The 27880-nt window shown below is 38.6% G+C and overlaps 1 protein-coding gene across 5 annotated transcripts; it reads left to right on the top strand.

Moving 5' to 3' along the window:
* Positions 1-160: 160 nt before the first annotated feature.
* On the top strand, positions 161-27801 carry LOC128737297 (prisilkin-39-like). Of its 5 annotated transcripts, XM_053831908.1 has the most exons (6): positions 161-592; positions 740-926; positions 13758-13986; positions 14074-14186; positions 23898-24027; positions 27709-27801. In XM_053831908.1, the coding sequence occupies exons 2-6, from the start codon at positions 909-911 to the stop codon at positions 27714-27716; spliced, it is 498 nt and encodes a 165-aa protein (XP_053687883.1). In that variant the 5' UTR covers positions 161-592; positions 740-908; the 3' UTR covers positions 27717-27801. The 5 variants fall into 5 exon arrangements, with proteins under 5 accessions (XP_053687883.1, XP_053687881.1, XP_053687880.1 ...); XM_053831906.1 differs by lacking the exon at positions 27709-27801 and having other exon boundaries at positions 161-402; positions 23898-24381; XM_053831905.1 differs by lacking the exon at positions 27709-27801 and having other exon boundaries at positions 161-449; positions 23898-24381.
* The last annotated feature ends 79 nt before the right edge of the window (positions 27802-27880 follow it).

Raw genomic sequence — 27880 nt, 5'->3', positions numbered from 1 at the left:
TAGTGCGATCCGCGGTCTATGCCCGTAGTGGGGGTGGGGTGCGGACCATCGTTGAACCCCGTTTGTAAATATGTAGACACTATGTGTCGCGTTGGGCAGCCGTTCTGGGAGAAAACAACGAACCGCTCAGTCAAAAGTTACAGCGCGACGAAGATGAAGCCACTTTCGGGCCTTCAAAAGTCTAACAAATAGTAACTATAAAATCATTGTTTCTTCGCGATTGTCGGTTATTCCTCCGCGACGTCTCGAGTCAGCAACAAGATTTATAACAGAAAAGTGCGATCATATCCGCGAATTTTGAAGCTCGAAATCGCGTTTTTTTATTTACGCTCACTGCTAATCGCGGATGTTCTTTTTTGCACGCGCCATCGTTCCATCGTTGTTGGCGGTCATCCGTGCGGGGTGAGAAAATTACTAAGCTACCTCATCTGATTGTTGCATACAATTGGGTGGGTTTTTTTTTTATTCTGCTGCGCACCAAACCGAACCCAGACGGAGGTCAGCCAAGCGAAAACCAAGTTCCTAAGACAGGCCTGTGCTGGTATAAGCACCGTGGTGCCGCCGCCAGAGGGTTTTGTGAATTTTTCAGAAGGTGAACGTTAAATTGTTCGTCATTGTTTGTGAAGTTGGCGGGAAACTGCCGAACAATCACTGATATACCGGTGATAGTTGTTGCACTTTTCATCCGCGAGAGGGTATGAAGATTTTAAAGTGATTTTCCTTTCTTTTCGTTCGATAGCTTGAAGTGCAAAAGAGTGGCGGAAAAATCAACTTTTGCGGAGTGGTGCGCAATAGTTAAGCTGTGACTGAGACAGACTGTGCAGTCGGCGTATCGTAAATCGAAGATTTTTTTGCAGTCAAGTGACATCAGTCGAGCTTAACAGCTTCCGGTAGTTAAGAGCGGTACCATGGAACGAGTGTACAAAGTGAGTTTGGTTCTTAATGTATTTAACTTTATTGGGTTATGTACCGTAGTGTTTGCTTTTCTTATTTTTTAATTTGTTGCACGCAAAATTTAGTCGCGAAGCGGAAAGGAAGAGTGAGCAAATATAATTAAAGTTAAATGAGCTGATAAAGTTCGGTTGACTTGTTAATCCAATTTTCTGAATTGAGGTATTGATTTATTGACAGAAGGACATGATTGCTTACATTTACGGATGGAAATTCGCGAATGGTAAACCTTCGATGAATAGAATTTCCATGAATCATGTATATTGGAATGGGATTGCCTTTATTATTTTTACTGTGATGAAATGTGCTTGGCTGAGGAATTTTTTTATCATAACGAATGAAAATTGTACGCGTACAAATGTGTATTAAAAGAATCTTTACTACGAATTGGGATTCATAGTTTTTGTTACTAGCATCCTGTTTGTGCAGTCAAAGATGGTGAATTTCGAAATTCATTTACTAAAATCTAACATTTTTTATTGCAGCAAAATCATCATGAAATTGAAAGCAAATTCTATGCTTTCACTCTTTCAGTTTAACGCGAGGTTGTCTGAAGCACAATAAAGCAACTTCGGTGATATGTTCAAATCTGTCAAGACGGAAACATCTGACAAAGTTTTGTGACAAGTTGTGACGTCCTCGAAAAGGCTCGACTGGAAATGAATACTTTCGACGTGATGCCGCTATTCACTGCCGGTTAAAGCACAACCAGGCTCGGTACGTGTTTCGGCATGATTTTGGAAAGTTTTCATCGATCCAGGAGACGTTAATGGGCCGCCTGATGTTGACGGAATCAAGAAACACTTTATTGACAGTATAGCCACTGTGAATGTCATCTTGTCAGCGGCTCTGTTTAGTCTCGGAAGTATTTTGATAAAGCATCCCAAAGCTCCACTGAGCGTGGGAACATCATTCTGCATCTAATGTCGACCAAACCGTGACATACAATGTCCACTTCAGATTTTAGAATTCAATCGATTGGCTGAGCAGCACCTGTTGTTGTGAAAGGTGTCTTAAAGTTTGACAGTAGAATCTTGTCATAATACATAAAGTTGTCGCATAAATACGACAGCTGCGAGGTTATAAAAGCCTCATAGTAAAAAAATTGTGATCGATTAACTCCAAATTGCAAAAAGTGATGTTAAAAGACTAACTTGAATTCCCTTTTTTCTGATAATAATATCTGATAATTTTTTCTGATTCAAATAAAACTGAAATTTATGAAACATATTTGGTTTTGTACTGCTTTTCCAGAGGAACGATGTAGGCTTTCAGTACCGCAAACTTATTTTTTTATGGATGTGCCATATTTCTCACTCTCAGATGGCCTTGAGGTAAGACACTGGTCTAGTAAGCTAGTCGTCTTACGTTCGAATCTCGGCTGGGAGAGTTTATTAGCGTCAATAGGATCACACTTAGATTTCTTTTGCCATATTTTTCACGGAGGGGAACGTCTTTTTCAAAATCGATAAAAATGAGCGACTATTTGAGTTTGCAACAAGTATTAACTATTGTGCGCTCGATGCCCGAAATATGCACTAGTAGAGTTGAGAGAATTGCTTCATTATACCAAATAAATTATAATAAAATATATTCGATTATACCCACGCAGTTGTTCTATAACAATTGGATGTACAGTCATTCGTTCAAAGGAGTATTTGGCCCAAATAGTTGGCCGAAATTTGACATTGTTTGATTTCATCGTTACCATACAAAAGATTGCCAAAACATATGTTGATTTAAGGAATTCTTCATATACAAATCAATCAAAATATAGAAAAATCTAATTATAGCTAAAAATAAAAAAAAAAAAAAAATTAGAAATAATTGTAACTTTTGAGGATACAACTTACTTACTTCTACCAGCCGAGAGCCGGAGTGACTCTTGCCGTATCAAGCGTGTCTCGATACACACAAGTCGGCTTCAACCTAGTCGAACCATCTAGCACGTTCGGCCCATCTATTCTTGGTGGCGGTGGTGTTTTCGAAGAGTTTAGATTTCACTGCACGGTTGTCTGGCATCCTTGCGACGTGGCAGGTATACAATGGGAATCTCTCCAAGCAGTGCCTGCAACTCGTGGTTCATACACCTACGCCACTCTCCGCTATCTTTTTGTACTCCGCCAAAAATAGTCCGCGAAACCTTTCGTTCAAATACGGCAAGTGCGCATATGTCTTTCGTAAGCAAAGTTACAGTCCTAAGTAGAGATGCCAAAACCGGGGGGTATTTCAAAAAACCGGTTTTTCGGTATTGATAAATGCAATACCGGTAAAACCGGTAAAAAACCGATAAAAGCTAATACTTAAAAACAACATTTACACATTATATGATTAGAAAAAAATCTCTCTATAATCAATGGTACTCAATTTCTTTTGACATAAATCATTGATTAGTTCATTAAAAAATAATATTTAAGAACGCAAAGAGAATTTACAGTGTCATCTTAAATTTTAAAGAAAAAACTTCCGGAGGTAGAGAATTCGGTGTCCACAGAAAAAGGAGGTGCAATTCCCAGCGGTAAATTTGACATGTGGCGTAGGAAAACCCTTGTTCAAGAACTTTCAATAAGCGGCTGATACTGACACTTATGATAAATTAATATTGAAAGTCCAGGGATCGCTTAGGTAAAGCGTATGTTTGTTTCTTAGATCGGACAGAGACGTTCGAAGCGATGATTAGAGCCCGTCTAATTGGTTTAGCCCTGTCAACAGGCTATTCTAACTAAGCAAATTTTTATTCCTATTTATATTTTTTGTACTAGCAACCGAACAAATTCTTCTTCCGTGGTGTGTTCTGACATTTCTCTAGAGTAATCCGTTATTTTCACTGAAGATTTTCTGAACAGCTTCACTGTATATCGCACATTTCTTGTATTGCGCAATATTCCTTATTAATTGGCGCCTTCAAGCATGAAATCGAACCTACTTTGCCCTTCGCAAAACGCTACGATCAAGAAGCATACGCCGCCGTTCTAAGCTGACAATGTACAAAACCCTTATTTAACTCGTAGTTCTTTACGGAGTTGAAACTGTGATGTCGCTCATGGTGGAAATATGCGCCCTTGTCGTGTTTGACCAGAAGATGCTGCGGATGATATTTGGCGGAGTACAAACTGAAAGCGGAGAGTGGCGGAAAAGTTTTATGAATCCCAAGCTGCATACACTTCTTGGAGAGATTGCTATCGTAAGCTGGCTAAAGTTAATAGACTGCGGTGGATCGGACATATCGTAAAGATGCCGAATGACAGTGCCGAATGACAGCCCTCTGGCACCCGGTGGGATCGACGTGCAAGATGGCTCGACCAGATCAAAAGCGACTTGTGACTTCTTAGACGTCTGGAAAATTGGCGACGAGTGGCCCATGGAGTGGACCGAGTTGAATGGACACGATTGCTTAAAAAGCGCAAGGCACTCCGGCTCTTTGCTGATGCTGATAGCGGTGGGGTATTTCGGAGCGTTCCTTTTGGAAGAATTACATAATTGAGTTATTATTTGTAGAACCTTCCATCATGAAATTTAGTTCGCTCTATAATTTAAAAGTTTTACTAGCGATTCAAGTTTCTTGAGTTGTTATTTGATCATACAAAAAATACCGAAAATACTGGTTTTCGATCGTGGAAAAACCGGTAATTCGGCATTGGAAAATAGCCCAGAAATACCGGTTTCGGTAAAACCGGTAAAGCATCCCTAGTCCTAAGTCGGTGGAGGACTACTGGTCTGATTAGAGTTTTGTACTTCGTTAGCTTTTTGCGGCGGCGTATGCTCCTCGATCGAAGCGTTTTGCGGAGGGAAAAGTTGGCTAGATTTCGATCTTAAATGCGTCGTTGAATCTCCTTACTCGTATTATTATCGGCGGTGACCAGAGATCCTAAATATACAAACTTATTAATCACATACATTATCTGCCATAGTTGTTCGCGATCGATTGTATCGTATGTTGCCCTGAAATCCACGAAAATTTGATGCGTGGGCACGTTGTATACCCGACATTTCCGGTGGATTTGTCGGAGAGTAAAAATTTGATCCTCTGTAGCCGCAAGATTACCGAGTCTGCTTTGACAAGCGAATGGTCATGGATTCGAATGTTAGTAGAATCAGGGCATTTGATGTCAAAGTGACTTTAGCATGGGTTTATTATCAGGCCCCTCATCACCCTTCCTTCATGCTGAGTTCTATATTATCCCGATATGGCCTATTGACAGTGTAAAAATGAGACCCTTATAGTAAAATGCACTGGTTTAGCCACGCCAGGGATGGCTATAATTGGGGACCGCGCGCTGTCATGTGGAACAAGGTGGTCCATTTATTTATTTATTTACTAGCTGACCCGACAAACTTCGTATTGCCACAAATTAACCTGTGTTGTACATAAATCATGAATCTCGGATGATCTTTGTCACAATCTCGAGTTTTGCAAGCCTCCCAGTGGACGGCGCTTCCGATGGCGGGTCACCGGCAACACTCGCGACCGTCTCGTCCTGAATGATCTAGTATTATTATAGATAGTTTTTGTGGTCTTGTATTGACTAATGTTTTATGGAAGAGTCTCGAATTTCTCGAGTTCGATTAGTTTTTGAGTTTCGCAAAAATTTCTGTTTTATTTGTATGAGAGTCCATATCCCCCTACCACAGGGGTGAGAGGTCTCTAACTATCGTAAAATGAATTCAAGACTCCAAAATCTCCCACATGCCAAATTTGGTTCCATTTGCTTGATTAGTTCTCAAGTTATAAGGAAATTTGCATTTCATTTGTATGGAACCCCACCCTCTTAAAGGGGAGATGGGCCATAACTCGCTTTCTAAAGAAGAGAGGGGTCTCAATTCACCATAGAAAAAAATCTTGCGTCCAAAACCACTTACATGTCAAATTTGGTTCCATTTGCTTGATTAGTTCTCGAGTTATGAGGAAATTTGTTTTTCATTTGTATAGGAGCCCGCCCCCCTCTTAAAGTGGGGAAATCCATAGAAAATATACCATAGAAAATATTCTTGCCTACAAAAACACCCACATGATAAATTTGGTTCCATTTGCTTGATTAGTTCTAGAGTTATGAGGAAATTTGTATTTCGTTTGTATGAGAGCCCCCCCTCTTAAAAAGGTAAGGGGCCCTAATTCATCATAGAAAAAATGGTTGCCTCCAAAAACACCCACATGCCAAATATGTTTCCATTTGCTTGATTAGTTCTCGAATTATGAGGAAATTTGTATTTTATTTGTGTAGAAGCACCCCCTCTTAAAGTTGGGAGGGGTCCTAATTCACCATAGAAAATATTTTTGCCTCCAGAAACCTCCACATGCCAAATTTGGTTCTATTTGCTTGATTAGTTCTCGAGTTATGAGGAAATTTGTATTTCATTTGTTTAGGAGCCCCCCCTCCTAAAGTGGGTAGGGGTCCCAATTCATCATAGAAAAAATTTTTGTCTCCAAAAACACCCACGTGCCAAATTTGGTTCCATTTGCTTGATTAGTTCTCGAGTTATGAGGAAATTTGTATTTCGTTTGTATAGGAGCCCCCCCTCTTAAAGTTGGGAGGGGTCCTAATTCACCATAGAAAATATTCTTGCCCTTGAGAACTTTCACATGCCAAATTTGGTTTCATTTGCTTGATTAGCTCTCGAGTTATGAGGAAATTTGTATTTCATTTGTATAGGAGCCCCCCCTCCTAAAGTGAGGAGGGGTCCCAGTTCATCATAGAAAAAATTTTGGTTTCCAAAAACACCCACGTGTCAAATCTGGTTCCATTTGCTTGATTAGTTCTTGAGTTATGAGGAAATTTGTATTTCGTTTGTATAGGAGCCCCCCCTCTTAAAGTTGGGAGGGGTCCTAATTCACCATAGAAAATATTCTTGCCCTCGAAAACTTTCACATGCCAAATTTGGTTTCATTTGCTTGATTAGCTCTCGAGTTATGAGGAAATTTGTATTTCATTTGTATAGGAGCCCCCCCCCCCTCCTAAAGTGAGGAAGGGTCCCAGTTCATCATAGAAAAAATTTTTGTCTCCAAAAACACCCACGTGTCAAATTTGGTTCCATTTGCTTGATTAGTTCTCGAGTTATGAGGAAAATTGTGTTTCTTTGGTACAGGAGCCCCCCCTCTTAAAGTGGGGAGGGGTCCTAATTTACTATAGAAAATATTCTTGCCCTCGAAAACCTTCACATGCCAAATTTGGTTCCATTTGCTGGATTAGTTCTCGAGTTATGAGGAAATTTGTATGGAAGCCCCCCCTTTTAAAGAGGAGAGGAGTTATAATTCCCCTTATAAAGAGGGAAGGGGTCTCAATTTACCATAGAATAAATTCTTGTCACCGGAAACACCCACATGCCAAATTTTGTTCTATTTGCTTGATTAGTTGTCGAGTTATGCAGAAATTTGTGTTTCATTTGTATGGGAGCCCCCCCTCTTAGTGGGGGGAGGGGTTTCTAACCATCACTAAAACCTTTCCTGGCCCCAAAAAACCCCTACATGCATATTTTCATGCCGGTTGGTTCAGTAGTTTTCGATTCTATAAGGAACATACAGACAGACAGACAGAAATCCTTCTTTATTTATTTTTGCCAACTGTTGTTTAGACAGCTCTATACCTACATTGCTAATAAAGCTTACCGTCTGTTGGGAACCATCTTCAGAACCGGCAAAGAATTTTGAGAACAATGTACTTTACGGACTCTTTACTGTTTCTTTACTTTACTGATTCTTCGTATAGAGTGGATCCAAAAACATTTCATCCGTAAGATCTGTCGAATGTTGCCTTGGAGAAACCCGAATATCCTTCAAACTTGCGACGATCTCTGTCAACTTGTTGGCATTGCACCTCTTGAGCAGCGTCGCAAGGATATTATAGCTAAGACTGTCAGTAAGCTTCTGTCGGATTCGTATGATTGCTCTGCTGTTTTGTCATTGCTCCAGATGCACTGCTATTTTCGGCCCATGGGAAACTATCAACTTCTGCGGGTCAGTTCGTACCGCACTAATTACCGCCGCTCATCGTTTGACCTGGCAACCTTACTCTTATTCATGGTTGTTCGAGTTTGTTGCAGATCGGAATGGGATCAATGGCAGCACTTTGCTATGATGAAATCGCAATAAGTACACCGCCGCTACGCGATTTGTTGTTATTGTGTGAACTCCGATCACAGCGGGATACAGTGAGTGTACTTCTAAACAATTGCGCGGGGTATATATTCTCATCGAGTTACATTACAGTGAAGTCGAAAAATTCGTCGATGTAGTGCGCAATCCGCGCACGTTTTGATAATGAATCGAAAGGCGGCCTTATAACATGTTTTGCGTTGGTGGATAGAGGAAGGCGGAGCCACTGCAAGACATGGACGCTTTAGACAGTAATTCATCTTCAGACGACGAGTAATTGCCTGAATCCGAAGGCAGGTAGAATTGATAGTACCTAATAGAAAAGTTGTAATCGCAATATTCAATAACCTTAAACTCATTGTCATCGTTTTGAGAAGTCTTTCCCCAAGCACAAACATTTTTAATATAAATTTCTAACAACGTGAACACCGCGTCAACGACTCAATGACTAGCACCACACAACCGATCAACGATGCGATGCAGAAATGCATAAGCACTGCAGAATGCTCACTGTGCCGTACACGTACGGCGTAATACAATACAATGGCTGAGAATCATTGTGATGTGAAGAAGCACTTTTGTCACAAACTTTTGGTTGGAAATCTTCAGCGATTTTAATTGGATTCGGATGTGTATCACCAAAACACAATAGCAACTTGTCGACGGGTAACTTTGCTGAGCAATTTAGTCGCGATAACCGATAATAGCGGAAGATATTCTGAGCGCGTAAAAACGCCGGTTGCTACCATAAACGATGGTCTCCCAAAATGTACATATGTAGGAGAATGTAGTAAGAGTAGGACTGCCGCGATTTTTCAGTTTTAGTATATCGTACTTTCTATAGACAGTAGAGTAAACATAGACGAGCGAAGATGAGTCCTTTGTATCCAAACGAACTGTCAAAATGTGTATCCAAACGAGCACGAGGTCATTTTGTAGGACAAAATAGGACGTGACTGTTGAGAATTTGCAGTGTTGCTTAAATGTAATTGTAGTTTATTCCAGGCAGGGACGTAAAATGTACTGGTTGGTGATCAAAATCTGAAGACATTTGACATAATTTTTTGCTACCAGTCATTCGGTAGATCTCTAGTACACACGCACCGACCACCAAGAAATACCAGAATAACGATTACATCGCTTGCTCGTCGTGTCGTACACACTTCGGAGCGGCAAAGACACGCTTCAATATTCTAGCATCATGCATGATAAAAGGTGTACTGGTTTTTGGTATTCTCGTTTACTGCTTTTTTCGTATGCCTACAGCTCTTCCCCAAATAATGCTGATTCAAAGAAGAGCGTTTCCAAAATTGAAAACGAACTCACTACATCAATTCTTACAAGATCTTTAAAATAGTGATCAGCCATAAAACCGTACTATAATGCAACAATTTTCATTACATAAAGTTCAGGTGAAAAACGCATCAATATTTAAGCCTTATTCTCTATCGCTTGTCCAGACTATTCCAGCTAGCATTCTAAGCAAAAAGCGGCGAATGCCTGTCATTTCTATACTGTGACACTTTCTGCGACTGGTCACAGTGCAAATAAGAATGTTTGCTTATTATCATTTACGTATTCGAGCCGCCTTAGTGGTGCCAGGATGAATACAAAGATGCCGCCAAAGGACAGAGCTGGTCAGCTACTAACTGACCGTACAGAACAGCCTATTCGATGGACTGAACATTTTGAACAACTTTTCCGAGTTTCAAATGTTAGAGACCAACAAAACCAACAGCGCATGACGCCTACAGTTCGTCGAGTTAATCGCGTCAACTCGGAGGCGCCATCGCTGGATGAAATTGTAGCAAATTGTAGTTGCATTTTATCACCGCTTCTGTTTCTCATCGTTATGGATGAGATATTAGTAGAAGCAATAGGCAGTAGACCAACTCGGGGATTGCCTTGGAATCCTCTGACGATGAAGTAGCTAAATGACCTCGACCTAGCCGACGACATTGTCTTGCTCGCACAACGTCGAAACCATATGCAAAGCAAGTTAGATGACCTCTCCGAGAGCTTCCAGGCTGCAGGTTTCACAGTCAATGTAGTAAAAACTAAGTCTATGGTAATGAACACTGATAATTCCACCAACTTCACGGGACAACAAGTTGAGCAGGTAGACGCCTTTCAATATCTTGGTGGCCAGACAACGCTCGATGGTGGTACCAAGACTGATATAGCCAGACGGATCAGGAAGGCCAGGGGTGCCTTTGCAGGTCTGTGAAACATTTGGCGCTCAAACCAGATCACTCTACGTACGAAAACCCGAATCTTTAATTCAAACGTTAAATCCGTACTGCTGTATGCTTGCGAAACGTGGTGCGTCTCAGTGGAAACAACGAAAAAACTGCAGGTATTCATTAACCGGTGCCTGCGATATATCATTCGTGCGTGGTGGCCTAACAACTGGATATCCAACGAGGAATTCCATCGTTGATGTCATCAACGGCCGATAGTAACAGAAATTCGTGAACGTAGGTGGAAGTGGATCGGACACACCTTGAGGAAAGGAGCGAACAAGGTCTGCAGAGAAGCACTCGACTGGAATCAGCGTAGAAGAGGCAGACCCAGAGGCTCATGGCGACGGAGCTTAGCCAACGATATCCGGGCTGTAGACGAGAACCTGTCCTGGCGACAGGTAAAAGCCATGGCGGGTAACCGTCAGCAGTGGAGATCTTTGATTTTACCCTTTTGTTCTGCCGGACCGGCGGACATGGACACATAAGTAAGTAAGTAAGTATTCGAGCTAGTTTCAACGCATTAAGAGATAGGCTCTCTCGATACAGAAACAATACGAAGCGACGGTATTGGCTGAGATTCTGATATGGCACTGCATACTGGCAAATGTATAGAAAAAATGTAACCGTTTCGGTCCCTGATTTTAGGGATGATCCGATCCCTTTGACTCAATTTTGACTCATTTGACAGTACCGTGTAACTGACGGGGTCGTAACTACCCAGCATTTACGAGACCCCCTAAATCAAGCCTCAGGGACGGCAAACGTTCGCGACTTACTGTCAAGAAAACACTTGAAACCTTCTGCTCAAACTATTCCCTTTTATTCACGACTTTTCCCTCCGGTAACTCCTACCTTTTGGCTTCGGGGTTTCACTTCCGGTGGCGATGCTGACCGGGATCCAATTGCGGTAAGGTCGGCGACGTTGGAACGGGGTTCGATGGCTAACCTCCGGCGTTCCGACTGCGGGCTCACTCAGGGCTTCTGTCAAGCGCGATGGCGACGACGCGACGTTTCTGCGATGGCGTCGATGGCAGGGACGCTCTCTCAGCTTCGAGGTTGACGATCGTGGTGGCAGCGGCGGACGTGAGGACCCAATTCGGTACAACCCAGGTCTCGTTCCGAGTCACGTTGGTACCGTCAGGTAATCGGGGTAAATACAGGGTAAGCACAGAGTAAGCACAGGGTAAGCACAGGGGTCCTAAGTGCGAGAGAGGTTTTTAGCATCCGGTTCAAGGCGGTCAAGGTCGGGACTATGGTAGAAGATTTCTGAATAGCCATACCAGTTGTTTGCTTTGTGATACACGTCTTTCCTTTCCTCCTTCAAACTTGCGGTAATTTCTGTCTTTCACTCCTATCTTCCTTCTAATTTGTGTATTTTAACAAACTGAAACGTCTGGTCTAATTTCGTCTGTCAGTTTGAACTTGTGCACGTTGACGGTTTGGCTTCAGACAAGGTAATGGCTTCGATTAGCTTTGTCCAACGACCTATGACCTTTCTTCTCGCCAAGAAACCTACTCTCTCTCTCTCTCTCTCTCTCTCTCTCTCTGGCTGATCGTTTTCCTGACATACTCAATCCACGCTAGCTCGACTCCATTTTCCGCCCCTTGGTGGTGGGTGGGTGGAAACCGTTGACGCGTGGCTGCGTACGTCGCCGGGGAAAGCTGATCGCAATAGAGTATTTCAACTATTTTCTTGACATTTTATTTCGTGACATTTATCACACATTTTACACGCGCGACAGTCTCCTAAATCTTGGGCGGAGTCTAGGCCGACGGTTACAACCGTCTCAGCCGAGCAAAACTTGACAAAGTTATATCTGGGGCATTTGTAGAATACGTTATTATCTACAATTTTTCTGAATCTTTTGTAGTTACGGTGCTACAATGCTAGTGCTGGTACTGTCAAATGAATTAAAATTGAGTCAAACTGATCGAACCACCGCTAGTTTTTTCCATTGGCAGTTCTGCAGGAAGATGCATCTGTTTATGTTTACTTTATTATCTATAGTGCTAGCTATGTATAAGTATTGTAAACCTTTTTCTGTGATAATTAACTTTTCGAGTAGTGAGAGTTTTAATCATATAAAACACATGTTCTAAATTCAGTGGCTAAACCATTCTGAGTTTTCACACCAAATCTTCTAAAAGTGACAAACTATTCATGTTTGGCACTAGAAAATTGGCAGGAGGAATTCCAAAGAGCAAATACACACAAAATATGAGTTTTTACACTTTAAGAGGATATTAAGTTGTTTCGACTAAATTTAAATTATATTCAACTAGGTAATTCATAGATGAAAATATTCAAAAGTGTGGAATATTTGTAGTGTGTCAACATCATCAGCTGTAGTTTATTTAATACTATTCCAACCATCTTAGCTTAGATATTGACTCTTCTCGGCGAACCAAATGATTGAGAGCTGGCAGATTTCCCCTATACTCTAAGGGTAATAGTAAAAGATAGTGACCCCTTCGGTTGGTTATTATTTTACGCAACTGAACGGTTAAATCCGTTTGCGGTATTCATCCGGCAATAGTACCTTTACGGGGAAATGTACTTAAACGGCATAAAAATAGAATGGTTTCCGAAGTTCACGAGAAACCATAATCGAAAATCCAAATCGATAGCCCGAGCGCCGGAAGCGGATCAACCCTCATCCGGGTTTTTAAATTTATTTCCTACCAGGAAGAGATTTCACACCATCCTATGCCACGTTTCATATGGACGTGTTTTCTTCCGCTACGATAATGTTTGGTTAGGATTTCCTATCCCGACTGCTGTCAATATTGAAACGAACCAATCAATCCAATCAAATTCTCTAGTAAAGAGCCGATGGCTTTTCGCTCTAGATGAGTTTTACGCCAACTGGACAACTGTTTGGCAGCACTCGTTAAGCACTTAATGGAGCTTTAAATACTATAAAGTTCTTGTCTAATTGCAAACCAATTAACTGGATAGAAATATTTATTTTACATTTTAGAAAGGGGTTGATTCTTTTTTTGTTTTTATAAAACCATGCGACTGAAAAATGACATACAAAAATAATAGTAAATGTAACTTTCAAAAAATATGAAAATGAGAGTTGTTTAACAATTGCTTTACGATTTGTGTGCTGGAAATATGACTATTGGTTGCTTTTATGATGCAGCTTGAATACATGTTTACAAGATACAGTCAATAGTTGTTATTAACTGAATACGTTTACAAGTTTTCACGTGTGTTCGATTTCGTTTTATTTAGATATTGGGTACGTTTTTGCGAATCAGCGAATTTCCTGTTGATTCTTTTACATAGGTACAGTGCTACAGTATCCTGTAGTGGATATGATTTTAATTTCTGTGTCCGTCATTCACACTGTTTTTTATGCTACGTAGTGGGAAAACTACTAAATCGAATTTTTTGCTCTTCATTCTTGTTGTGCTTTACCGTCAACTCAAAATCAATGATTTTTTTCCATCTCAATTCGCTTCAGATGCTGTTGCTAGTGGTTGCATTTTGCTGCAGCATGATCCAGTGCCAACTATTTCCGGAAAAGCAATCGGATACTGTCGGTAGCCAGGTCCGGCTGTTTCAACCGGTGCAAGCGGACAGTCCCCAATTGGCTGCAACGGCTGGTCGTGGGGAAAATGTGAATGCCCGCCCGCCCGATGGAGGGCGGTCTCTGAGGAGCAACTACTATCCTGGAGCATCCAGCGAACGATGTATGTTACTGTCGGTCGTGCCGAAAATGAAATCACCGCCTTGACGAGTTGGGATTGATGAGATTATACATGCTTCTGTTTTTACAGTTTTCGATTTGGGATTGTTTGGAAAGCCGTACTACGGCAATCGGCCCTACTACCCATCGGGAGGATATTACCCGCAGGGCGGTTATTACCCACAACAGGGAGGATTCTATCCGGTGAGTGAGAATTGTTGATGCATTTATTTTAAAAAATCATTCGCAGAATTTATTTGAATGCACTTTACGTTGTAAATCTGCATACTAAGAAAAATTGCGTTAACATTTTTTATTGGATGTTCCACTCATGAACCGTATGAGTATTATGGAGGAATTTTTGTCAGTTACATAAACCCGCAGTGTAAATAATGGATCTGTTGTAGACCATCCTTCGACGAAGCCGGCTTGATAAGTTCCACTTGAATTACTAGAACATCTGAAATTATCTCTTTTGAACGTTTGGGAGGAAACAAACTGTAAAAACACTTGTGCTACCAACGTGGAGAACTTTTGAAGTCGTGTAACTCATCTCAAAAAAAATCTGTTTCTTGTTAGGAACAAGGGGTAAGAAGGCCCGACGGGGTAAGAGGGACCACATCGATTTCGTCAAGAAATCCTTAAATTTTCTACAAATGCTCCAGTATGTTTTGTTTATTAGCCTATCTAAACACTTTCGAGACAACCTGTGGCACTCGGCCGTATCCAACGTCAATATTAGAATCAAAACAAACTTTTCGTTCGCAGTATCTTCATGCGATATAATTTCAGCAGCAACAAATTTAAGGGTTTTCAGCAAAAAAAGCTATGTATTTTGTCGTTTCTGTTACCACTGACTTTAGTTGGACAATTCTTATTCTGCGTGTGGCGGAAAAGGTATATCAAATAGTACGGATTGAGAGATAAAAGCAAAATAATGTAAATTGTTAACTAGGGGTAAGACGGGCCGTTTTTCACGGGGAAAAAGGGCCATACGTTATAGTGCTCATAATTGCCTAAAGTTCTTCTGTTTAGTGTCTTAATAGATTTTAAAAATATTGAATGAAAAAAACCAACTTTTTTCCTGTTAAACTTGACTAACTATTTTATTATTTTGACAGATACGCATTTCGTTTACGACTTGCAGGCTTCATCATTGTCTTTTTCGAAATAGAGTACACCTGTAATAAAAATTATTCCTGAATCTGAGATCATCCTGTCTAACACAGAGCCTCCCACGTCAAAAGAAGCCAACAAGTGCCATTCGTATAACACAATCAATGTAAATTTGGATCTAATGGAATCAAAATTCGATGACTGCAATTCACTTAACGGCTCATTTAATGTGTTTAGGGTTGCCAAGTGGTCGGTTTTTGGCCGGCCCGGCCGGTTTTTCACCAGCAAAGCCGGTGGCCGGTCAATCCTGCAAAAAAGCCGGTTTTCCGACATAGGAAGCCGGATTGGTACTTTTTTCCTGATTTGTTGAATTTTCTGATAAATTTATTAGCAATCCTGAGCAGTGGATCATTGAAGATAGCCAGTTTTGCAGTGACAATACTTTGCTTCTGGCGGTAATATACATTAAATTGTCCATCAGCACCAGAAGCAACTAGTTGTCTTCTAGTATCTTCAATAATCCATGCAATGTTCGTTGTGGTTTCGATTCCACGACTACCGCATAATTACCGCACACGCACATTACACATTCCAGGCAAATCCTCTAGTAATATGCTGCCACAACCCCCCGCAATTTTTGAAGGCAGGACCGACCGGCCGGTTTTTGAAATTTTCGGACTTGGCAACCCTAAATGTGTTGCCTTATTTGCCTTCACCCAAAGTGAAGGGTATTCAAAGAGTAAACGTCCTGCTGACAAATCATCAAAAATAACGCAAAGAAAAGAGTAAATAAATACCAGTAGAGTAAAATAATGTCTACTCTTATTTTCAAAATTGAACTAGTAGTAGAATTCCTTCTTTTAGCAGGTGTCCAAATTAAACTATACCTTCTTTTAGCATGTACCTAAAAACCCCCTAAGAACTTGTTCTTACTTAGTTAATAATATTGAAATTGTGTTTACAACTCAAAGAAACCTTCAAATCTGCCACAATCCGCCTTACTCCGCCATGGTCCGTCTTACCCCTTTGGTGGTCCTTCTTACCCCGCCTGGTTGTGAACGAGTAATTTTTAGACGTTTCGAAAATTGATGAAAAATCACGGAAAAATAGACTAATTAATTCTTTATATAATTTTTAATGGTAGCTAAATGAATGCTTTTCCATGTGTAGAACAAGAAAAGGTGAATTTTCGTACACATTTATAGCTAGCAATTTATTCGCTTAGGGGGGCCGTCTTATCCCGTCTTTCCCTAATATATTGCTAACCAAGAGAAACAGTTGATTGATATGATAGTTGATATTAGGCATATTAAAGTAAAAATCTTTAGCTTCCGAATATTTTTGAGTGCTGATTTGTAACTTTTGAGACTTGTGCTTATTTGCTTGGTATATAGGCTCCTAGGAAAACTAGAGAATAAAGAAAGTTGAACAGCAAACAAATGAAAACTGAAAGGCAAACTTCTCATTCTCTTTGGGGGATTTGATATGATATAGAGTAAGAACCGATTATACAGTATTGTTATCTGTGGGAAACAACATGAAATATATGTGCTATTGTAGACTGCTAAACAGTTCAGATTTGCGCAAAGCACTGTGATAAGACTGTAAATCAGGGTAGTACATGATTAAGGTAGAGTTTACCCAGTGCTTTTTAGCAATAATTTAGGCAGTTTAAAATGCTAAAAATGTAAAGTATCATAATCGTTTTGTTCGACTACCGAGCCTCAGATTGTTGCATTCATTTTCATAAAAAGCCCATTTTCGGGTTATTTTCAAATGAAACCGAGAGAAAGTAAGTTGAATAGTAATTACTAAGCTTACCAGATCTTTCTAGTTGGCTGTAAAAAATAATGGTTGTTTTCAGCTTTTTAATTTGCATTACGGCTTCTATCAAATATTTATACCAGATAAATATTACCATAATCGTCTTTTCCGAGAGCATGTAACATTTCGTCCTAGCAGATCGTACTTAAACGCATTACAGGATGGAATTTTTCTCTAGTGTTTATTACGAATGAAAACGCACTCGACACATTTACAATGGTTACCTTGACATTGTTCATTGTTCCGGATCGCTCCTTGAATACGAGTGCAATGCATCTGGAAAACTTGTCGTGTATGGTATTAACTAGTAAATTCAGTAAACGTGTTTTGTACACAATCAAAACTCATAATGTTATGAAAAGTTTGCTGTCGCAGAGAAAAGAATGCTTCCTTACTTACTTTACTTTACTTTGTGGACGATAATCCGTTAATCGAATCTGGGCCGAATTTAGGACCCGTTTACGTTACGACATGACCACCTATAGTCATATGCAAACAGGGAATCAAAATATAATTGCTCATACCCAGAAATAAACGATAAAAACGAAGAGCGATAAAGGGATCAGTCCCGGTTTAATGGTTAGCATTCGTGCCTCTCCCACCGAGGACCCGGGTTCAAATCCCAACCCCGCCAAAGTCACGAATGACCTAAGCTGGTAAAGTGATTAGGGTAATTGATCTTGAATGGACTTATTTAGCGCTTTTTAACACCACCACTCGCACTCCTGCTCAATTTACTCGTCATTTATAAAGAATATGTGGTGATGTTACTATTTGTTGGAAAGTACCACCTTTTTTCTACATTATCAGTACTTTAAAAATGTATAATTGATGAAACTTTTATTAAATATATCGTTTTTTGCCAAAGCCTTTTTTTGATCTTGAATGGACCCAACATGATCTTGAATTGGACCTATTTTTGATTTTGAAATGGACCTAAATTTGGATTATCATAGTTTCTTCCATGTAAATGAACAAAATAATAACAAAGAATTTTTTTTTTAATAGTACAACTATACTACTGTTATTTATTAATAGGACACAAGGTTGAACAGCTTTTACCTTTCTTATACTCTGTTAGAAAGGTATGAAAGTCGGTTGAAAAATTTGAAATCAGTCACAGTCGCCGAGGGTCTTGTTTTTATGTCAGTCCAACAATTGAACAATGTTTCAGTGACTTGATATGCGTTATGTATGTATCTGTGTGTGACATTTGTATATTGGAAATTTATTATTACCTGTTGTTCAGATATGGTTGAAACGATTTCTACGTCATAAAAAAATTATGTCGCCTATTAGTTTCAAAAATTTAAACCATTCATTAAAAATATGTAATATAACTTGTATTAAACGTAGTTTATCAAGTACAGTGGGGTTCGAGTTTTTATTTAGTGACTACATATTTCGAAAGGTCAGACTTTTACTGACGTAGGACTACGTCTTACTGCAAAGTATCTAAAGGTTTGCGACAGCCCCTGTCGAACATTTTGAATATAAAACCGTTGCAATCGTGAAAAACTCGTTAATTAGTGGTAATTATTCAATTTTTGACACATTTATATGCAATTTTTTTAGTTAAAAAATGGTCTAGATTTTGCCACGGTTTCGATTTTGGCAACATAGGCGACACGCATTTGTTGTCAAATTCGAAATCATACTGTAAATGGTGCTCGAAAAAATTAGACTTGGTAATTCTACTAGGTTTAAAGGTAAGGTTAGATACTAGGTTTTAATTTTAAATGATAGTCGATGAAGAACTGTACCAGATAGAAAATAGGAAGTTTCAAAAATGAATATTTTAGATCTCAGGGTCACTCAATTTCGGTGGACAAGGAGGTATTAATTTTGTCACAAATCAGAGGGGAGAGGTGCTTAAAGAAAACTTTACATCCCCCAAGAAAAAAATTAGAGGGGTTGTGTATAAGTTACGACCACGGATGACGTAGTACAACGTTAGTCCGGTTGCATGATTTTGAATATTTTACTAAACTGGTTTTTAATCTATCTGTCAATCGACCAAAAGGTGATGTGAAGTCAACCTGCTTACTTATCGGCGGAATATAAGGCCTTTGCAAAATATTTTTTAAGTTTTTGTCATTATATATCTATGTCAGATTATATAGATTACACTTTTGCTTCGTGCTAAAACAAATACTTAAAATCCAATTGAAAGATTTAAGTGTAACTGGTTTTGTGCTAAATGCAAATGAAGCAAAAATACCTCTTTTTTAAAGGGCATAGTACCTTTTAGACCATATTTTTTGCCTAATTTCAAATAATTTTTTCTCGATAACGCGAAAGGCAAATTGAATCGGGTTTTTTGCATTCGAAACATTGCATTTTATACTAATATTTGCAATTTTGTTTTCATAAGGGAACCTCTTCCCCTTGCCCCTACGGCTCCTTGAAGGTAGTCGTTCAAAAAAACCATGAATTGCGGTACCATGGATTGGCGCTGGGGGGCTTATGCGAATTGAAAAATTCCAAAACGACATGAAAGAACATTAAATTATCTCGTGTTTGATCCATCCTTTTTTAGAATTCGAACACATAACAAAATGGCGGACATTGAAACATAAAAGTATGGTTTTTAAGCGAAAAAATTGATTTTAAACATTTCTAAAAAATACAAAAATTACAATATCAAGAAAAGGATGGGTCAAACACTAGATAATTTTGTTGGCTTTCAAACAAAAAAAGAATCATAAGAATTGCTTGAACCGTTCTTGAGATATTTATGGTACCGACTTTCAAAACCTGGTTTCGAGAAAAACGACGTTGAAGTTTTTACTCGTTGTTTAATCGCTCCAGACATGCGCGGTACAAATAGCTGTAACTTTGTCAATATTTGGAATTCATGCAAACGACTTCAAACACATATGGTCAAAATGTTAATCTTTCGAAATAATCAATAAAAAATTTAGGTTTTAAAAAATTGAAAAGGTACTATGCCCCCTTAACAGAAGGCAGTAATATCCCTCCTATCTTTTGATCCATCTTATCTTTTAATCAATGATGGTTAAAATTTTTGTACAATACTGAGAATAAATTAAGTTTATATTATTTTAAGCATAAAATGACATATGTTAGCTAACTAATTAGGAAGACTTTTTAGTTTCAAAACTAGAGGCTACAATGTACAAACACTATGCAGCAACTACGAAAAAGGATGAGTGATAGTTAGTCTTATCAATATAATTAAGTTTTTATTTAGGCTATAAATCAAGCCTACTTTCAATATCCCGTGCTTATAGATTAATTATAAACGGAGATACTATAGTGACAACAAACAGTTTTATGGAATATACAACGGCGTGTTCGTTAGTGGTAGGCAATGATAGCTACCACCAGTGATGTCTCGGAGCGCAAAACTAGGTCCATTCTAAAATCAATACTAGGTCCATTCAAGATCAAAAAAGGGGGTTAACATTTTTAAGGAATTTGAAGATTTTACTGGTTTTACTGAACTTTTAAATACCTAAATTGAAATTACACATATTTTAGCATCATTTTAAGAGTATTGTTTTATTTCAAACCAGAAGGGTCCCGGGTAGTAACAGTTTGAAAATGCTCTATGGTGACTGCCAAAACGCTGAAAAACAGCTACTTTTAAATACGCGGCAATAAAGTGGTTTTGGCTATAATTTTAATTTAATTTTTGTATATTTACGTTCAGAAATGATTAAAGATAAACATAAAAGCTAAATACAGTACAAAGACTTGATAATTATATCCTAAAATTCTTATTTAAAAATAGGTCCATTCAAGATCAGAATTCGACTAGGTCCATTTCAAAATCATTTACCCTATAATCTAATAAAAAAAGAAGAGCGATAAATTGGTTATTCTCTGTCTATAAAACAAGCATACGTAGCAACCAGAATGTATGACGACAACAAAATAAAGGGATAAACAAATATTGCCTCACTGGTATGAGTAGGATAACTTTCGATAAAAAATATATGTTGATACACACTCACTCTCACAAGCGCTCGTTTTGGTGTTGTAGATATACAATAAGATATGTGTTTGTCACAAATCGGCTGGTTAGAGACGATACTTTATCAGTAACTTGAACAAAAGGGACAAACAACAAAAAACTTTAGAGAACGACTAGCTTGCTTTGACTCGAGGTCTGGCGTACATGGCCTACCACTGGTAAATTACCAACGTTACCTTGGTAACAACCAGACAGTGCCGCTGCCGACACAATATATCATATTAGGTTTGCTTTTGTAGCATACAATACGTGTTGAACGTCTTTTTCTCAAGCAACAGCATGGTTGCCATGAAACATCTGTATCCACAGATAAACAGCAACGGCATCTTGTTGTTGTCCTAATTTTCATGCAATTTTGACAAACTGACATTTTGACATTTTGAAGTAGGGACAATACCATTGTCTGTTGTGCGTTCGTGAAGTAAATAAAAAAAAGAGGTGGTGATTTTATTCCGAGACTTGTCGTGCGAACGACGGCAACGTACTGCTTTGCATCTATCACAGCGACCGAGTACACAAACACTGACAGTCTTCTCGGTGGTAGAAACAAACAGCAGTCATATAAAAATAATATCGTCCCATGGGGAAGTGTGTGACGGATATACGGCGAGTGATAGAATTGGGGGGGGAACAGCAAAATTAAGGATTACACTACCTAATACAACGGTCGGCAGTAGTTTAGTAAGTAAAACATTCGGGTAGTATTCGGGTAATATTTAACAAATAACAAAATCGGCTAGGCCAACTTTGAAGTACTGCCGTAAAGACGATTATACAATATAATAATAATATAATAATACAATAATTTGAATAAATTATTCATACAAAGATGCATTTCCAAATCAACAGGGAAGGAAGAAATGGGGACGTCCCGTACCAACCGATTCTGATTAGTTGTAATTTTATTTTCATTGTAGTAGTGCTCTGGACCCTCAGGGATGAACTTATGGAAATAACCACAAGCCTAACTGCAATAGGCCAAGGCTTCGGTTTCTGAAAATAACTGAAAAGCACCAACTACCGGAATTTATATATGTAAAGCTTAATTTTAATAGAAAGCATGACAATGACAATGACAAACTTAAGAGCTAATTGAATAAATGAAAGAGAGAAGAAGTAAATCGTCTTGTGATACAAATAAATAAATCATCATGTGATACCGAATACCACCATTGTCGTAGCTTACACCACACCATTCGCCGTCAATTCCTTCTTCCGTTCACTACCAGTGCCGCGAATCCTATCCCTGTCGCTTGATATAAATGATGCCCATCCGTTTGAATTCGTAAAATTCTCAACGGCTTCTTCAGAATTCTTTCACACACAACCAAGAATCAACAGTTCCGGGACCTATTTGGAGTTGAAACTCGGAATCGACAGTCAGCGCCAGCTCATACACCATCACACAAAGTAACTTCTCGAATTCTGATGAATGGCGTAGCCCTCATAGGAGCCGAAATCGGCGGAACCGTACACGCATAGACCACTTCCAGTTCAAATAATTTGATGTGCTCCCAGTATCAATTGCATGAAAACAATTCCTTTAATTTTTAACATCGATTGTTGAAGTTGCTTCCGTCAACCAATGTTCAATAAACACCAGAGCTTCTTGATTGCTTCAAAAATACCTTCACAATACATAATCAAAACTTACATATAACTTTAAAAATAACCAGTAAACGTGTGACAGCAAAAAATCCTCTTTTAAGCACAGTTTGCATCGATCATTAGCTAGTAAAACATGCACAACCGAAAGAACGTGGGTGTGAAACCCAGTTGCCTTCGCCCTGATATATTTTGGGACTATATCGAAATTTTCCAGTTCAACCAGTCAATCATTTTTCGCATCAGACACTTCCTCACTTTTCAAAAGCCGTTTCTACGCTTGTCGGTTGGACTGCTACTCTCCAGTCGTCCCCTGTTCTAGTAGCATCCACGTTAAGAGCGCTCATCCAACAGGTACGGGGTGGAGTCTGCCTCGAAGTCGGCGGCATCTGCGGGGTTCCCTGCTTAAAATTGTTTTCGCTGGTCTTTCATCCGGCATCCTTGCTAGCCTAGCCTCGCAGCTTCCTTTTTAAGATGTGTGTACGCTTTTTACACAGCTCTTCGGTTAAAACCGATAATATCGATGTCAGCGAACCCTAGGTGCATGTGAGATTTCGTAATTATGGTATCGATTCTCTTCACGCCTGCTCTTCGAATAGCACTTTCAATGCAACGTCACCAACGACTCCATTGTCTCACCCGCTATTCTGATGCTTGCTTTTGAACCATCAAGGATAGCACGTATCAGCCTAATAATTTTTGTTGGATAACCATGTTCAAGTTTAAATAATCAGCTACAGCTCATTTCGTTTAACTGAATCGTACGTTGTCTTGAAGTCTATAAACAAATAGTGAGTCTGTATGTTGAATTCCTGGAATTTATTGAGGAGTTGTCACAAGAATGCAAAAGTTTCCGTGAATACTTTTATCAGGTTTACTTCGCGAAAAAGTCAATAATTTCAATGATTTGGATCTTTGCTCAATGCGTATTTATTTGTTTGCTATAAATTTATGCTATAAATATATTTTATGCTTTTGTGGGTAAGGATCACGGTGTAACAAATTAATCGAAAAGGAGCTTCACCAGTTAATCGCATAGGATGCCAAATGCGTCATTAGTTTTACTGTACAGGAGATAACTCTTATTTATAGTTCACCTCTTTTTACAAAGATTCTCTGCGCAGTTTTTCGAGTACATTAAAAGCGAGTTAATCTGTTGCCTTTACTAGAGAGACTGTCCGAGTGTAAACGACGAAACCTACCTTCAGTATTCTATTTGTATGAATCGATTATTATACGTTGAACATACCTACGTAGGTTCGCACAAAAAAAAACAAATAATTTATATAGCATATAATACACATTTAAATTTTTTCGTTGCCGATCCATTAACTCGATGTAACTGGTGTTCTCTTTGTTATTTCTTGCAGCAGGGCGGTTACCCCGGTTACTATCCGGGATCAAATTCGATTCCAGCCACTCCCTATGGCGGCGGTTACGGTGGCTATGGGGGAGGCTATGGAGGTTACAGTGGATACGGCGGCTACGGTGGCTATGGAGGTAATGGCGGCTTGCAGTCCTATTTGGGCTACAATGGTGGCAATTACTTCGGTAGCCGCAATCTGGGCTTTGGATATTATTCGGGCACCAACCCGGTCGGCATAACAAGCTCAAGCCTGGTCAGCGGTTACCGAGGATACAACTGAAACGAACCATTCATCCGTCTGTTTGTTGATTTGTTTGTTCGTTCATTTGTGGAGTTTGAATGGCTTGAGCCACTGTGTACATTTGTGCAACTGTAAAAGTCCTGCTTTTCATGTGGTGCTTAATTGTGATAAATTTCAACTAGTTACTAACGACTTATATCCTCCTAGTGACATACTTGAGTGAACCAAAGTTGAATTAAATATATCTCTCCGAAGTAATTCCTTATTTTTGTTTATGTATGTACTGTCTGTTACTAAATGCTTGTCGGAAGTATTGTACTTCCCAAATATTTTTTTTTATCAGTGTGTTATTTTTTTAACTATAAATCGAAAAGTCACTTTAGTTCGACTTATTTTAAAGTATTCTATCTAACATTTGTCCACATTTGATACATCACATATATACTAAGTCAAAAATAACATTAAATAAAATAAAATATTGTATCGATTTGTTCATCATAGAATAGATTTAGTGATAAATGTCAAAACAATAGTACACTTACACCGTTTCACAGTGGTCCAGCTTCGAAAAAGAGCGGATATTGGCAATTGGGTAAAAAATGCGTAATTTTTCAAGGGTGATGGTCCCGGTGAATATTATTAATAACATATAGCGCATTTTTCTTCAGTGTATTTTTTTTCAGAAAATACACTTAATTTCCTACAACTTTTCTTTTGACGTCATTTTGATAAAATAAGTAGTTTTCAAGATATGATTTTTTGAAAAAATGTAATCTATTTTAAACGATCTATTATAAACGAAAATTTATATCACTCTAACGAAACCAGCAAAATCCAAATAGTTTTCTGTAACGTACAAATGCGTAGAATTAGAATTAGAATTAGAAAAATGCGCTGTATTTCTCCTTCTCCGAAGACACCACCCATGAAAAATTACGCATTTTTTACCCAATTCCTAATGTCCGCGCTTTTTGGAAACTGGGCCACTGTGCGTTTGGAGAATGAATTCTGAAGTGAACTGTTCACCAAGCTTAAATCTATGGCACACATAATGTTGATTATCTCGCATTTCCGATTTTTTTGTAGAAAGGATAATGATGAATACGTGATACAAACGAAGAAATTAAAATTGATCCCTAGGGTCAGAAAACGTATATTGTTTTGGTTTAGACAGAAGGTTTAATGATATAAATATTTAGAAATGTGTAACCTTTTATTTTTTAGAAATCTTTTTTTAAATGAAAGCTGCTATAATGTAACAGAGATGTATGGTATTGTGTTTTACCAACAAGGAAACGGATATTTCTGGTTCCTCTGAGCCAAAAAAAAACCGTTTCCTGGAAAGTAAAATAAAAACGCCATGCGTTTCCATTGCACTATCATTACTGTATTTCTATTGATGTTTGACTTAATGATAACACGCAAAAAGCCTTAGCTTTCCAGAAAAATATAGAAAACGGGTATTTACTTTTCTCGAAAAGCTAATTAACATACTATTCATTGGCTACCCAAAACTGGTTGAAGTGGCTTTAAAAAAACTCTGAAGGTACAAATGATGATTTATGGCAATACCATAACTTTTGGTTTGGCGTCACAAAAATACGTGTCTAAAATTTTCCATAAAGAAACAACAAGTAGGGTAGATGCTCCAGTAATGGAGGGATTATGTCGGGGGATAGTGTGTAAAGACAATTTGAACGCTCAATTTATCAGTTTCCAATTGAACTACATGATAATATGATGCACCATAGTGTTGGCTTTAAATACATACCAAAATTATACCATTCTGCTGGTTAATATAACTAAAATATTGCTTTTCCTGACATTAGTATGTGCTCCAAAAGTAGTGGTAATGTTCCTATAATAGTGGAAAATTTGCCTATAATAGTGGAATGTTGTTTACCGCCTTAGCAACGCTTGCAATGAGCATGGCAGCAGGTGGATAACAACATAGGCTTGTTAAAATGCTATGGATTGTTACGAATTTCTTAAGCAATTGCACTCTATTGGACTGCTGAAAAGGAATTTGTAATTTTTGCACCAACATCTTGAATTTTAACTGTGTATCTTAGATAAAGCTGTTAACAAATATATATTTAACAATAGAAAACGGAAATTATCTCGAAATCCGCCAAAATCATGATATATTTCGAGTTCCCACCACTACTGGTACTACCACAACTACTGGAGCATCTACCCTATACAAGCTTTGAACGAATTGGGAGCACTATTTTAAGGCCAACAATGAAGAAATCTAAATTTAATTAAAAGTTCTACAGTCGTTGCCTAGTGATAAGTTTTCGCTGGACCTGGTAAGATACACGTATAGTTTGCATTAAAGCATTCCTAGTTTTATCTTTAGATCCATAAAAATATTAACATAGAAATATTTGGTTCATCACTGGTGGGTTATACATACCAACAGGGTTAAAAAGCAGTTGCTGGCAAGTGCATTTCATGCATGCCATCATAGCCATTTTTGCTTGAATTCAAGCGGAGGTGAGTTTTCACAGAACCGAGATCATTGCAAAGTTGAAAGCTGCCTTTTGGGGAAAACATTTCAGTGAAGCGCGCTTTGTTTGAAGCATTGTAGTACTGAAACGCAGTTTGACTGTTTTTCTAAGAACCATCAAAAGCTCCTAATTTTGTTTTCCGTATTACTGTCGAATAGATGGTCTATCTTTCCTGCATTGCACGGTTCCTTCTCAGACACAACGAGAGATGGAATGGAATGTTACAGGATACGTGATGATATACCAACCGGCAAAAGTTTACACAATACCGCTACGTTGGAAGTAATACGAATAATAAATAAGCGTGCCGCCGGTGGTTGTTAAAAAACATAAAATTTGTTCTTTCAACATTACATTATTATGGATCCCGCATCATTCAGCGCTTCAGTATTCATAGCAGTGCTCATTTTCTGTTTCGTGAACGAGGAGATTTCTGACAGGTCAATCACACGCATTAGCTTTAATAATATGAACTACAAAAAAGCACGTTTGTTCGTATTTTAAAGCCTACCTTTAAAGTATACCAACTCAAATTTTGGGTAGAAAACTCCACCAATTTTAACTACTTCCTACCGATAATTGAATTATTCTCTGTGACAAATAAATGATTTTTAAATTTCTAGTGCCTATTTTTTAGTTTAAAAACTTAAAATCTGAGTTTGTACACTTTAAGGGCATTTTGAGTAGTTTTAACTAAATTCAACCAGTTTATACGTAAATTCATTTAAGAGTGTACGATTCTGACAAACATGCCGCCTCCTTGCGCTTTCTTCATTATTGTCTGTTTCGTATAAAGTGCTTACAAGTCGGAAGCAAAATCCATAAGAGCTTGTACAATCACACTGGATGTTTTATCTTATTTTGTAATTACTTCCTAAGTATGTCATTTGCAATATTCACACTTTCTCACTAATCTTAACTGCTGTGTTACATCAAAACTGAAGACATTGTTACCGTTGTTAACGCTTGAGCTCTTTAAAATTTTGGCTGCCGATATGTGTGAAAATATCGAGGTGATACATACCCAACATATCTAACGGATTGTTTTGTTATATTTATAGGTTTTTAAGTCACACGAGTGAGGGAAATCTGCGTAGGCAAAATTCAATTGCATCAGTATTTTTTGACAATAAAATGAAAATTACAAAACAGAAACTAGCTTTTTCGTGTCACATGACAGATCATTCCGAAAGCCTGTAAGCGTTCGACATTTAAGGTTGTGTGAAGGCCCAA

The sequence above is a fragment of the Sabethes cyaneus genome, chromosome 2 (assembly GCF_943734655.1).
Source record: "Sabethes cyaneus chromosome 2, idSabCyanKW18_F2, whole genome shotgun sequence".
In the NCBI taxonomy this organism is placed as follows: Eukaryota; Metazoa; Arthropoda; class Insecta; order Diptera; family Culicidae; genus Sabethes; species Sabethes cyaneus.
The sequence above is the reverse complement of the archived record's forward strand: the minus strand, read 5'-3'. Positions and strand labels throughout refer to the sequence as shown.